At 43.2% G+C, this 13,912-nt stretch overlaps 1 protein-coding gene across 1 annotated transcript in view; it reads right to left on the reverse strand.

The window, feature by feature from the left end:
* Positions 1–2,456: 2,456 nt before the first annotated feature.
* grid1a (glutamate receptor, ionotropic, delta 1a) overlaps positions 2,457–13,912 on the reverse strand; it is a 233,965-nt gene continuing 222,509 nt past the window's right edge. Inside the window, exons 14-16 of the mRNA XM_036546860.1 lie at positions 13,448–13,614; positions 6,678–6,918; positions 2,457–3,334 (exon numbers count right to left, since the gene is read on the reverse strand). Of these exons, the coding sequence (XP_036402753.1) occupies positions 2,912–3,334; positions 6,678–6,918; positions 13,448–13,614 (831 nt within the window). The 3' untranslated portion in view covers positions 2,457–2,911. The remainder of the gene's footprint in view (positions 3,335–6,677; positions 6,919–13,447; positions 13,615–13,912) is intronic.

A 13,912-nucleotide genomic window follows, 5' to 3' on the forward strand; every position in this document is an offset into this window, starting at 1 on the left:
TGTATTTGTTGTCATAGACTGATGTGAGTGCCTGTTGATGCTCTGCTTATATAAAATATGATTCAGATAATTTAAGAGTCTTTATTTGCTTTTAATGTCAGTAATCTTTATTAATGCTCAGTGGGAATTATATTATATGGGCTTTTATATAAACCTTCTGAGGGAAAGGCTTTCCTTGTGGAGAAACGTAGATTACACAGTAAGTATGTGAATATTAAAGTGAATATTAGTGAATATTAAAGCTGTCATTAAGACTTTAATATTGTCATGTTTGTTCATAGCATGAACTCTGGCAAAAGTTTGTAAAGTCACATGGTTTTAACATGGAACTATACAAAATTCCCTTGTATTATTATTGTTACACAACACAACAATAAAAAAAATAGAAAAAAAAGAAAAAATAAGACATTTATTTAATATTATGCTGCCAATTTCATAATAAGTAGCAGATACACCTTTGTGAAATGTTTGGCTCCATACGATTGTGATTTCTTTCACAGCTTCCTGTGGTTCCACTTCATGCGTATTGCTTTGCCCCCATGCTTGCTACATTATAAAGTAAAATCTCCTTTTCAAAGTGTAACAGGCTTTTCGTTCCACTTGAGATTTAGCGGCCTTGGAGTAATGCGGTGTGGTCCATCGTTAAATGGAGAACAACCTTTTAAAAAGACAAAACCATAAACAATCAATACACAAATGTTGGTGAGGACATTATATTTTTTTCTTCTATGGCTGAGTAAATGATAAATACTGTAATAACGCAGTTAAAACCATGAAAGAAACATGTCTGGTTCAGGCCTATAGTTGCATTATAGTACTTGAGTTTAGGTATGGGTCAGACTCAGTAATTCTGGATGTCAGGCTTTGAATGCACAGTTGTCTAAAATCTGGGACAAAATCTCATTTTGAATGAATGATGTGTACACCAAGGGTATTAGCATTTTAAGGCTAGTGAACATATTGAGCGGAAATTGATGATTTATTTATTTACTTACTTATTTAGACAGAAAAAAAAACTTATTTTCCCTGTTCATTTTGTTGAACTGTTGAGCTGAATTTCCTCATTTTTACTTGCACAGACTTTATTTATTTGTTAAGCTGATGAACATGACTTTACTGTGGGATTTATTTTTGTGTATGAATCTTTGCTAAGTGTATTGTGTTTTCTGAAAAGGAGAAGTTTGGTGAAATGAGTTTGATACATGTAAGCTGATGAACATGACTTTACTGTGGGATTTATTTTTGTGTATGAATCTTTGCTAAGTGTATTGTGTTTTCTGAAAAGGAGAAGTTTGGTGAAATGAGTTTGATACATGTAAGCTGATGAATGTGATTTTGAATTGATTTCATTGGTACCAGTACAATTTGTTATCTCAGAATGTGTGCCCGTGTTTGAGTTTGTTTTTGACGTGTTAGATGCATGCCAGAATTCAAGTGTGTGGGCTTACAGAACAGAATGATCATTTTATGTGGTTGGGTAATTACTAGTGTTTCGGTGTGAACCTCCTCCCCCTGTCAGATCGGGTCCATCTGTTTTGGGTAACAGATTAATTTATTATCTTCTGGCTGGGTGTGGATCAGGGTATATAAAGGTTGGGCTTGGGTTTCACTTTCAGACAGAACATTTGAAACAGCAAAATCTTACTAAAATCTCAGCAAAATCTTACTATTGTTAAGGTTTCCTATGTCACATTTCAGCTGCTTATTGAATTGTAATAGGAATAACTAGGATCTACAGCATTTTAAAAAATGAATAATGAGATATTAAAAAAAACACCATTATTAAATTGATACAGCGGATAGCCTTGATGTATTCAGGCAACTACACTGTGTCCTTTTTTTAATCTGCAATGTTGAACATTGACACCTGAAACAACGCAAAACATAACTACCTTTTGTTGACATAACATACTGATGTCAGAGCATTTAGAGTACTCAATTAAAAATTATGCAATAAATATGTACCTATTGGTGCATGATAATGTAATAATGGTATTTCTAACTATCAGTGACTGTAAATTAACCATTTGTGTAATTTTCACTGCTGTTTGACACAAACGCAGGGAGTGTCATGGCTGCAAATGAGAAACAAACAGGTTGTTACTCATTTCCACTGGGTGTATGACTGGGCTTCTCCTAAATTAGTGTGACATTTGGAGGAATGCGTCTTTGAACATGGCACTTGGAAAACAATCACGAGGATTTCTCATCTTTATTCATATAGAACAAAATTTACAAAGCCATTCAAACAGTCTTTTTTTGTTTTTGTCTCTTTTTTTAACTCAACTTCAAAAATTGAGAATAGTCAAAATACACTTTTACTGCACTTAATTTTTTCCATATTTACAAATATATACAAGAAGTCTGTTTTGTGGTAATATTGAACTGGTATTAAAAATCTGCAGTTTCTTTTGACATTCTTTCCATGGTTTCACCTTCTTTTTTCCCCCCATCTAAAACAGGTCAGCACAGCTGTGATTGGACAGGGTTGGGGGGGGGAGGTCCCTGGTAGTTCAGCTGTAATTGGACAGGGTTTGGGGGAAGGTCCCTGGCAGCTCAGCTGTGATTGGACAGGGTTGAGGGAATGTCCCAGGCCAGCTCAGCTTTGATTGGACAGGGTCAGATGGAGTCCCTGGCAGCTCAGCTGTTATTGGACAGGGTCAGATGGAGTCCCTGGCAGCTCAGCTGTGATTGAACAGGGTCAGATGGAGGTCCCTGGCAGCTCAGCTGTGATTGGACAGGGTCAGATGGAGTCCCTGGCAGCTCAACTGTGATTGGACAGGGTCAGATGGAGTCCCTGGCAGCTCAGCTGTGATTGGACAGGGTCTGATGGAGGTCCCGGGACAGCTCAGCTGTGATTGGACAGGATCAGATGGAGGTCCCGGGCAAGCTCCGCTGTGATTGGGCAGGTTCAGATGGAGGTGCCGTGGACGGGCTCAATGGCTTCGGGAATGGGTCCGCCGGGCACTGACTGGTATGGCATTGGCATGGGTGTCTTGACGGGACTCTGGCGGAACAGGCCCCCGTTGGGAGCTCTGTGTTTGCACTGGATGGAGGGGATGGTGGAGCTGCTGAGGGGGAGGGGGAGGGTCCTTCCAGGGCCCTGAGCCAGCGTCCTGCCCACCCCATGTCCCTGCTCCGCTAGGAAGGTGCTCACGGACAGCCCGGCGGCTGGGTACTCCCGCACAGGCTCCAGAGGCTGGCTGGGGGGCATGCTGCCGATGTCCAGGGCAGAGATCTCGATAGACGGGGCGGGAATCTGCTTGTGCACCATGTCCTCGTCCATAAGGCTGTTCATACGCCGGTGTACCTGCTCCAGATTCACCTCCTTGTCCTGGAGGAAGAGAGGTGGGGGGAGGGGAGGGAGGGAAGGAGGGACAGACAGACAGACAGAGGGAGGGACAGACAGACAGAGGGAGGGACAGAGAGGCTGAGATCTGCTGCTCCTGTCATTCTTGCATTTAATTTTATTTAATTCCTGTCTCTTTTCAGAAACTCGTCAGAAGTGTTTCTGATCTCCCCCTGGACTCTGACCTGGATCAGGGCGTTTGCTCAGCAAATGAATAACAATACTGAGAATACAGTGAAGCAAACCGTGGACATTCCTGTAATGAATAATGGGCAATAGCTCTGGGAAATTAAAGCTGCTGAATGAGGTAAAAAAAAATGTGGATCACAGAACAATTTAATACTTTTATCTCAAGTATCCAATTCAATACATGCAATATTTAAAAATGATGGAATTCTTTCAGCAAACCTCCTATAGAGGTAAAACTACATCTATGGATGTTATTCTGAACTGGAGTAATATCAGAGTTTTCATTTATTAAACACATATTGTTTATACAACTCACACTTGCTTATTGAGAATTTGGTCCTCTTTGGTTAGCTAGATACCATATTTAATATTCCATGTAGTTGACTATGCAATGTTATGACTTTACAGTACTAATTTAGCAAAGTCGAGCATGTTCAACAGCCATTCACATGACCTGACTAATTTAACCCTGTAGTGTTTGGGATCTGTAGCTTAAGCAAGGAAGAAATGTCAAGAAATGTCAGTCATGCACCTGGTTTAAAAGACTGTGCTTTTCATTTATGTTTGTGAATGACAAAGAGGAAAAAGAGTGGAACCGGTGGCTGGAGTGGACCCAGCAGCCAGTGTGAGACTCCTGGCTAATGATTTCCACCCTGAACCCTGAGAGAAAGTTCACATTGCATTTCTCAGTCAGCAGTTTCCCTATTGACCCCTTCCTGAGTCTACAAATAAACACTGTGTAATTGTTACATGTAAACAATTAATACCGCCAGACTCTATGTGAACAATGTCAAATTATCCCGACCATCTCCAGTTTTTAATCTTCCTGTGGCACCTGCTATTTCAGAAAATAAAAGCCCGCTATGTGTAATACTACTAAGACCCAGGTCAAAAAGTTAAGATTCTCCAAATATTTTTCCCCTGGTTTTTTTTCCAACTTTTATTTGCTTGCTTGCAATGTGTTATAAACAGATTAAACATCAGTATTCCCCATTTGAGCACAATATGCATTATCCACCCAGACAATTACCAACACAACGACAGTGCACAACAGCTTATCTCAGTATCGTTGGCCAGCTAGCTAGCTAACTAACTCGAGGAACCTCAGTAGCCTGTGAGCTGTGATTGCCTGCTAGTTTACTGCCTTTGATTCCAGCATGAAATTAGTTAGCATTATATGCTAGGTGAATAAACTTAGCTTGACAACATGTCAGTCAGTGCTTACTTTTTGACACAATGCAAGCACACCAAGGACTGCGGGGTAGTTAATAATGCTGGGTAGTTAACTCACTACCTGAAATCAGTAATTACCTGACTGAGTCTAGTTAATGAGCCCGTTAGCTGTGCCTGAGAATGAAGTTCCATGAACGCAACCACTTTGATGTTCTTCCAACAGGACTGTTTGTATCACTTACTTTTTATGCTTCTGTTGAAGCATAAGAAGGCCATAGTAAATAAATCAAATATTAAATTGGTGAAATGATCGGTGCTTTTTCAAAAAGAACAAAAAATGTAATCTTGCTTGATTAATGGTCCACCAAAACAATAATGTGCCTTGAGTCAAACTGAATCAATGTTATATTTCAGTAACTTTAACTAACATTAAAAACACTGGTGTGTGTGTGTGTGTGCGCGCATGTGAGTGAGTGTGTGAGTGAGTGTGTGTGTGTTTGTGTGTGTGTGTGTGTCTGTGTGTGTGCATGTGAGTGAGTGTGTGAGTGTGTGTGCGTGCATGACTGAGTGTGTGAGAGAGTGTGTGTGTGTGTGTCTGTGTGTGTGTGTATGTGTGTGTGTTTGTGTGTGTGTGTGAGTGTGTGTGTTGGGTCCAAGCCTGATTCTAAGAATTATGAAAACATTAACCACACACACGGAAAATCCTGTATAATGGGATATGTGATAAAGCCATGATGTAAATGATTAGTTAAGGAGATAGTTGATTGATAAATTACAGTCTCAGGCTGAGTAAAGTGCAGACGGCTCCCTGCAGCCAGACAGAGCACACAATCTCACTGAAACAAAATAAAACAAAAATTAATGCACAAAAACAGGAGGGGCTGAGGTGTGAGATGATTGGTGGAGGTTTGGATGACCCCGCCCTCTGCCCAATCAGTGCAAACTCTCGCACACATGGTATCTCAGCAGGTCTATCCTGACCTGTGTCAATTGTCTCTGCTTCAGCCCAGTCTCTCTCTCTCTCTGTCCAAATGTCCTTCCTCCCCTCGGATGAAGCAGTTGTAATATCATTATATGTCAAAGGACCAGAAACCCTTGCCAGTCTGTAATCCTTAGTAACCTGCACGAGACCATAAAGAATGATGAATAAAAGATAAATAAATAAATAAAATAAAAAACCTGCACAGTGTGTCCACATTGGTATATATATCTGCAATTCAACATTTCACAGCGAATTACTAGGGATTATGGACTGGATTGACATAGCTGCGCTCTTTATTGCTGTGGTGGTTCGCACACACTCCTGTGCAGGGTTCATACAGCACACACTGTATTTTAGGGATCCATGTCAAAAGGAGAGCTTTTCTCTTCCCAAGTCCACAAGCGGAGCAATGCAGAATGATCTTAGAGGGCATAACAACTGAAGTGTGTCTTTATTAAAGAGACTTAAATATATTCTAAAGGGTGTTTTTGACATAAACTCCAACAACATACTTTGAGCACTGCAATTTTCCTTGTTTTCTGCATGCTGTCATTTAATTAAATATTAATGATTGATACATCCCTGCTGAGCCTTACTGATCCGCAAAGCAGATCGCCCGTAATGCTCTGTCCCCTTTCAAACCAAAGATGACAAAAAACTAGAACAATTGCATGTCCAACTAAACACTCTGTTGGAAGACATTTGGAAAAAAAAAACCTAAACAAAGAAAAAACAAGGTAAATGAGAGATTTGCATTAGAGAGCGGGTTTGTGAGGAAGCGGGGTGGGGCAGAGTGGATCAGGGCGGGGCGGAGCAGGGTGGGGCGGGGGTGGGGGAGCAGGGCGGGGCCGGGGCAGGGCACACCTATAGCTGTGTGTACTGGAGCTCTGCTAAACCAGGGCCTGCGTGTGCGGCTGGGTCTGTAAAGCAGAGTGTGTGTGGGGCGTGGCCGTGCCCCGTGCTGCAGGCCCTGCGCTCGGTCACCTCTTTGGGCTGCTCCTGCCGGCAGCGGTTGCTGCTCCACCACATCTCCAGCGCGGCCACCAGGCAGGCCAGCAGCAGCCCCGCTGCCAGGATGCAGAAGACGCCGGCAAAGCTGTGCAGTTTGAGGGCACGTCCGTCCGGCTGCGCGCTGCCCAGCCCGTCCAGCTTACAGCGGCCCGACCGCGGCCACCACTTCTGCTTCAGCACGTCCAGGTCGCTCTTCTCCTGCAGCTCCAGGATCCTGCGGGACAGGGGGACCCGCAAGCAATGGGTGTTAGCAGGAATAAATTAAGGTACGGAATCTGTCACAATCTGTAAATATCTCATACCAACGGGCATGTCTCATGTCTTCATTCTGAGCAGCTGGATGGGATATTAAAAATAGAAATGATAATAAGAGTAAATGACTAATTCAACAACAGACAGTGTGCATGTCATATGTTGATGCGATGTTTACAGATGTGATGTGAGGAAAAGTATCTGATATGTAATGAACAGAGACATCAAAAGCAAAAATAAAACAAAGCATAAATAAAAGTAGAACTGTTTCAGGTGTCACATGCACGTGCTAAGTGGAAAGGCATACACTTCATTTCAATCATCACTTTTTTAACCTTTACCACAGGAAAACATTTTGAGTAGCATTTTAACTGCAGTAAATCTCACAGGAAATTGATTTAAATGTTGGCTTTAGTGGTTATATAAAACCACAAAATTGGTTCAAATGGCAAGGGAATGAGGACCTGCTTAATGTAGATAAAGGGCTGTCCCAGGCAAAAGGCATCCAGTAACAAATGACCCAGAGGGAAACAACACGGCCGCCTCCGGTCCCGAGGAGAGCCCGGCTCGCCGAGATTTGCGTACTCCCGGACGAGCATTAACTGGGGGGGGGGGGGGGGGGGGGTGTCGTGAGACGGAGGGTGGGAGGTGAATCCCTCCCACCAGAGAGGACAGCACACTGGCTCACAGCCTTATTACTCCAAATGCCCCCCGCCCTGGCGTGACACCACCCGCCGTCTCAGAGCAAATTACCACTCTGCCTCTGTGCTCCGCCGGGCATGCTGGGATATTTGCTCCACTCATCACAGGGGCATGCAGTAACCCTCACGCTACCATTGCTTACACCCCCCCCCCCCCCCCCCCCCCCCACAGATGGGGCTCTCTGCTCCCCCTGCCCCCCCCCCCCACAGACCGGTCTCTCTGCTCCCCCTGCCCTCCCCCACAGACTGGCCTCTCTGCTCCCCCTGCCCTCCCCCACAGACTGGCCTCTCTGCTCCCCCTGCCCCCCCCCACAGACCGGCCTCTCTGCTCCCCCTGCCCTCCCCCACAGACAGACCGTAGGGGGAAGAGGGTCTTTCCACCTGAACAGTATTAGCCAACTGGCTAACAGGGTGCAAAAGGTATGTTGCATTTGTAATTATTTAGTTGGACATCCGGCGGTGCAACACCAAATAATGCAATATTAGGGGAGTGGTCTATTGGCTCCTCTAGGATTTTAGAGAGAGTATCAAAAATAGATTGCCAAAAATAATGTAGTCCTGGACACGTCCAAAACATATGTAATAAGCTTGCAGGGGCTTGTTTGCACCTATCGCATGTAGGGTCCAAATTTGGTCTGATTCTAGACAGTCTAACTCTGCACCAATGAAGTCGATGTACTACTTTGAACTGTATAACAACATGCCGTTGACAGATGGATGATGAGTAAATTCTTCCAATTAATTTTCTGCCAGATTTCTTCTGGAATTTGTTCATCTAAGTCCTCTTCCAACCTACTCTTAAGATCATCTAAAATTGTCAAATTGTGTAGATTGAGAAGCTCATATCCTACCTATAATCTGCTTGAAGTCTGTCCTGAGTTTGAAAATAGAGTCCCAACAATGGTGCAACAATGGGGTTGTTGCTATAATAAGAGATGGGCTTTTCCAACGGGGGTTTGGAGCACAGTAATGCTGGTAAAGCGGTGGGGCTGCAGGATGAACTCTCTAAGATTAGCCATTTGGGGGTATCAGAACCGTCTACGTCCTTCATCCATTACATCAACGCCCTAATGTTAGCTGCCCAATAGTAGTACAGAAAATTTGGGAGTGCCATACCACCCTGGGGGTGAGGCTTCTGCAGTATATATTTCCTATTATGTGGGGGTTTTTTGTTCCAGATAAAGGTAGAGATAAGTGTATCTATGGACCTAAAAAAATTTGGTCAAAAAAATAGGAAGACTTTGAAACAGGTATAAAAATCTAGGTAACACATTCATCTTAATTGTACTGATCCTTCCACACAGAGAGAGGGGCAGCAAATTCCAACGTTTGATGTCCTGTTGCTAACAAGATACCAAGGGCAGAAAGTTGGCCTTATAAAGGTCTTTGTGATTATGTGTGATCCAGATTCCCAGATATTTGAACTTCTCTGTACTAATTTTAAAGGGAGTTGAACTAAAGGAGGTGCTCTTGGCAGTTGCATTAATTGGCATCAACTCACTTTTAGGAATATTTGTTTTGTAGCCGGATAGTTTGCCAAATTTACTTAATAAGTCTAGCAATCTAGGAAGGCTCGACAGAGGGTCCGATATGTATAGTAGTAAATCATCCGCATAAAGCAATAATTTATACTAACGGCCTCCAAGACCAATTCCTTTGATATGAATATCCTGTCGCAGAAGATTCCTGACGTTGTTGAATGCAGCACTGGCCTTGGAAACACTTGCAGTATAGTCTGGAAAGATGGCAGTCGGTTCTCCCTTGTATCAAAGTGGGCTGTTCTCTCGAGCTTAGCGCATGATGAAGTGATGAAGTTTGGCGATGATGACCCGTGGATTTCCATTGGACTTTCTCGGTGCGAGACCTCTGTGCGAGCGATCGACCAGAATGTCTTTTTCCAGGTGTAACACTTCTTTCAGAAGCTTGGAAATTGATGCAGTGGAACTCGAACCGGGTTCCTCCACGATACCCACGACTCGGATATTACATCTCCGCGTCCTCCCCTCCATGTCCTCACACTTCTCCCTCAGGTTCGCCATCTCAGTTTTGATTCCAGCCACCGTGGTCTCGGCCACGGGCTGAGTGGTGGATCACAGCAGTGCGTAGAAATATCTGACGCGGAGGCTTTAGGCCCACTGCTTGAGGTATCGCTGTATTTATATTTAGGGAGACTGGAGGCCATAGATGCAACAAATACAGCTCAAACTTGCTCCAAAATATTCTTACATGTATTAGAGAACAGATTCCACATCACATATAGAAACTGCGCAATGAAACAGTAATTTAAAGGAAGTCAGGCAGGAGCCTCTCCCAGCGTGTCAGGCTCCATCGCCGGCTCACCAGTGCCCCCAAGAATGAACTATTTGAAAGAAATAAAACTGTGTACTTTTCTTAAATCACTGGCTAATTTAATTAGTCTGATTTAATTAGTCACTTTTTCGAGGCTGTCAGTCTGCCAACATCTGGTATCTTCGCAATGGGATCAATTTGCGATGAATAACTCAAAGGACAAAAACTGCAGCTAATGACTCAAGACAGTGGCCACATCTTACTTTAAGGGCCTGTTGACACTCCTACTGCACAGTTCATGAATAAATAACCACTTACGAAGAGAGTGTGGCATAGACCTTTTTCACTATACACTGTAAGCAGGTGGTAACTGTCTAAAAAAAGCCCTTAAATGAATCGACTTACATTTAAAAATGATCTTTGGCAGTCTGTTTGTAGCCAGCACCATCCGCTTCTCAGAGGATTAAAAAGATGCCTGTATTCACCTGACTGAGCTTTAAAGCCAGGTGGACTCTCAGTCGCCCTTCATGACAGTATGGACTAACTGATACCAAAGAAGCAAAGATCAAAGAAACCCAATAACCACATGCTCATGACTGCTTAGTATGCACTTCTGCCATCTATATTATATATTCGTCAGTGTGTTTACATAGAGGATTAAAAACGGATAAAAAAATATGAGATTAATCACATTTATCATAAGTCTGAATAAATTCTCAAAACATTATACATTTTTATAAAATGCCATAATATTAACTTGAAGGTCATTACAATGGTGAAGACTATGAATGTCTATGGGGATTGCAGTAGTGTCTCACCGAGCTTGCATTGATAACAAAACTGTATTGAGTGTAAAAGCTAAAAATGCATGTAATGTCAACCAATGAATACAATAGCCTGGGTTGACAGTCTGTGATGTCCCTGTTTTATGGTTTGCAGGTATATCCTGGTACGTGACTGACACGCCTGGCTGTCCAGTGTGCTTTGAAAGGGGCTCAGTGAAGCGGCTTGCATCTCCTTCCGGGTGACTGTGCCAAGCAGGTGCGTACCGTGCGAATTGCCTAAACTATGCGTCTGTGTTTCTCTGATACGGTACAGAGGTGGAGCACCTGCTGTACGCTGAAGCGCTGGAAGTCAGAGGAGCTCTTTAGAGAGCACACCCAGGCATCCTCCACAGGAACCTGGCACCGTGGGACAGTATAGCAGCCCACAGCGGCGTGTCCTTGTTGGGTTCCTGACGAACGCGTCCCGAGGCCACGGCAGGACTGAAAATGACAGTTTAAGAATAAAGCGCCTGGCATGAGGCAGGCTGTGCTGTAGCGGGCCGGGCCCCACGGTGCCGTGCGGCAGAGACGTGCTCCAGCTCAGGCACCTCATCACACAGCCGAGCGTCGCTCCGCCGGGCCACGTTCCCCTCAGCTCTCTATACTTCCTGCCATGTTCATACCTGCTATTCACATTTCATTTTCCAGCTCAGAGTACACAGCTCACAAAGCTGTAAAGAACATAAAGCACCATAACAGAGTTGCTGCTTAGGGATAAACTAAATGAGTTGAGGTAAACTGAGTAAACTAAGGTCATTAAGATAGATATCTTACTGTCCTTGCTTGCTGACCGCTGCCCAGGCACTGAACTACAGCAAAGAGAAGCCCCCTTTGCGTATGGAATATACTAAATGCTTTTCATAGTAAAAAAGACATTTTATCAACAGTTAACTACGAGTATGACCATTGAATAACTTAAACATGACTTTAAATGTATAAGCTTCTGTAAAAGGCTGAAAAAGCATTTAGACTTTGAACAACCATTTTGGGTTGATCAATAGCTACTGCCCTGTCTTTAATTACTGCATCAAATGCATTGTCTTACTATTACACCCCCAAAATGCTGAAGACAAAAGAGGGAAAGAACTCCCTGAGATAAATGCTTTATTTCTACAATAATGCATAAATCAGGCATGACAGGGCGCTCTGAACATTGCGTTCAGCATTCTTCTCTGTGCAGGAGAGCGTAACACGTTCTGTTAAAGTGGACAGACAGCAGGGGCTGCAGAAAAGCAGACAGGCTGTTTGGACAGGAGCTCTTACAGGCCTTTAAATCATCCCAGCCTGTCTCTCCCTAATTCCAGGCCACGCCTCTTCCTGTTTCCTGGATTATGGGCCCTAATGAGCATCAGATGATCCTGTTAAGCATATGGCTGAGTTAATTACATCAGGTTAACTTTATTAGAATTATTTTACACTTTTGATCGAAGAGGCTTTTCTCTAAATTAGACGGCTTGGTTATACAACATGGATTCAGAGATGCACACATAGAACCTGGAGGACTTACTTGAAATGTTTTAATTTTAGCTCCAATGTCTGTGAGGTTTTGCATTCTTTCTGTTGATAACACACAACGGTGTATGTTGCATAGGTTTTTCCAGACGCACACTCTCCACATATATTGCATAACTGGTTTGATTTCCATATTTTGGCCCTATCAATGTGGAGATATTTAATGACATGTCTCAGGTACTACTAAATATATGTTATTCTATTGCCAATAAGGCCCAGGATTGGTACATTTAGAGCTAGAGATTATGTTTAGGCATTATACAAACCTGCTAGCACGAAACACCCGTTAGACATGGAAATCACTGGTAGATGCATCGTAAAAGTCAGTTTCTGAAAGCAGCTAAACCTACTGCTCACTTCCACCTTTTTCTCCTCATATGGGAACATATAATACAGCTAACTGCATTTCAGCAATCCTCCATTCCTTAACAAGCACCGAAAATTATTTCTAATTAGTTCTTTTATGAAGCATAAAAGGTCAGTTGGAATTAACATAGGAACAGCGACTACGGCAGTGTTTTTTCACTGTTCTTCACTTCTCACAGGAGAAGAGAAAATGTGTAGGCATATATTAGGTATATACTGCATGTAGATAGTGAAACAAATGTGATATTTTATTTAAAAACACTGAAACTCAAAAGTAACTATTATAAGATGACACTTGCTTTATATTAGAAAATATTTTTATGAAAAAAAGGCGAAAAGTGCTGTTTGCGTAAGTACTCAGCCCCTGTGCTGTGAAAGCTCCCAGTTTATACAGGTGAAAAAGCCCTAATGAGAACACTGTTGCCTTACCATCGGAGTATCATTAGGGTTATCGTCACATTTAATGGATATAATATCTTCAGCCACACTTTCTTCTTATAATTATACGATTTCACCAATAAGTATATGCTCAAAAGTAATTGATAAAAAATCATTTCATTAACAAAATTCAGTTATTCAGAACGTGTTAACAGCATATGGAACCCCATCTTACTTTGTAACACAGTACATGTTAGAATGGTTTTCAGATGCCCAGATGTAGATGTCGTCCGGCCGGAAAAGGAGTCAGACAGAACATCAGAGTGAAGTGAGAAGGGACAGGGGCAGGGACGGGGGGGTGAGTTTAAAGAGTGGAGGGGGGTGAGTGTAAGGGGGGGGGGAGGGGGTGAGAAGGGCTCACTTTTGGGAGAAGAGGTCCCTGTAGGGGCTGCCGTGTTGCAGGGCCATGCCGTAGCCCTTGCTGCTCATGCTGTTCCCTGTCACCGTCAGCGTGCAGTCGTCATCCGTCAGAGCCGCGTACTCCACCACCGCCTTGTCCCACAGGAAGGCGTAGGGCCCCTTCTTCGCCTGCAGAGGGGGCCACAGAGTCTCCCCGTGACCCACAGAGTCCCTCCACACACAGAGGTACCAGGGCTCCATACAGACCTACAGGGGCTCAGTATGGGCTCTTTATCAAAGGCTTCTGCTGAATTTACCACAACATTTATGCATAATTCCTCACTCCCTTCTTGAATTATATTCAAACAATGAATATGATGCAAATGTGATTAATATGCTTAAACACTCCAGCATCTGATGGTAAAAGTGTCTGCCTAGCATCTGCTCAGGCTGATTTGCTTAATTACAGAATGATTACTAAAACTAT

This window comes from Megalops cyprinoides, chromosome 15 (assembly GCF_013368585.1).
Source record: "Megalops cyprinoides isolate fMegCyp1 chromosome 15, fMegCyp1.pri, whole genome shotgun sequence".
Classification (NCBI taxonomy): domain Eukaryota; kingdom Metazoa; phylum Chordata; class Actinopteri; order Elopiformes; family Megalopidae; genus Megalops; species Megalops cyprinoides.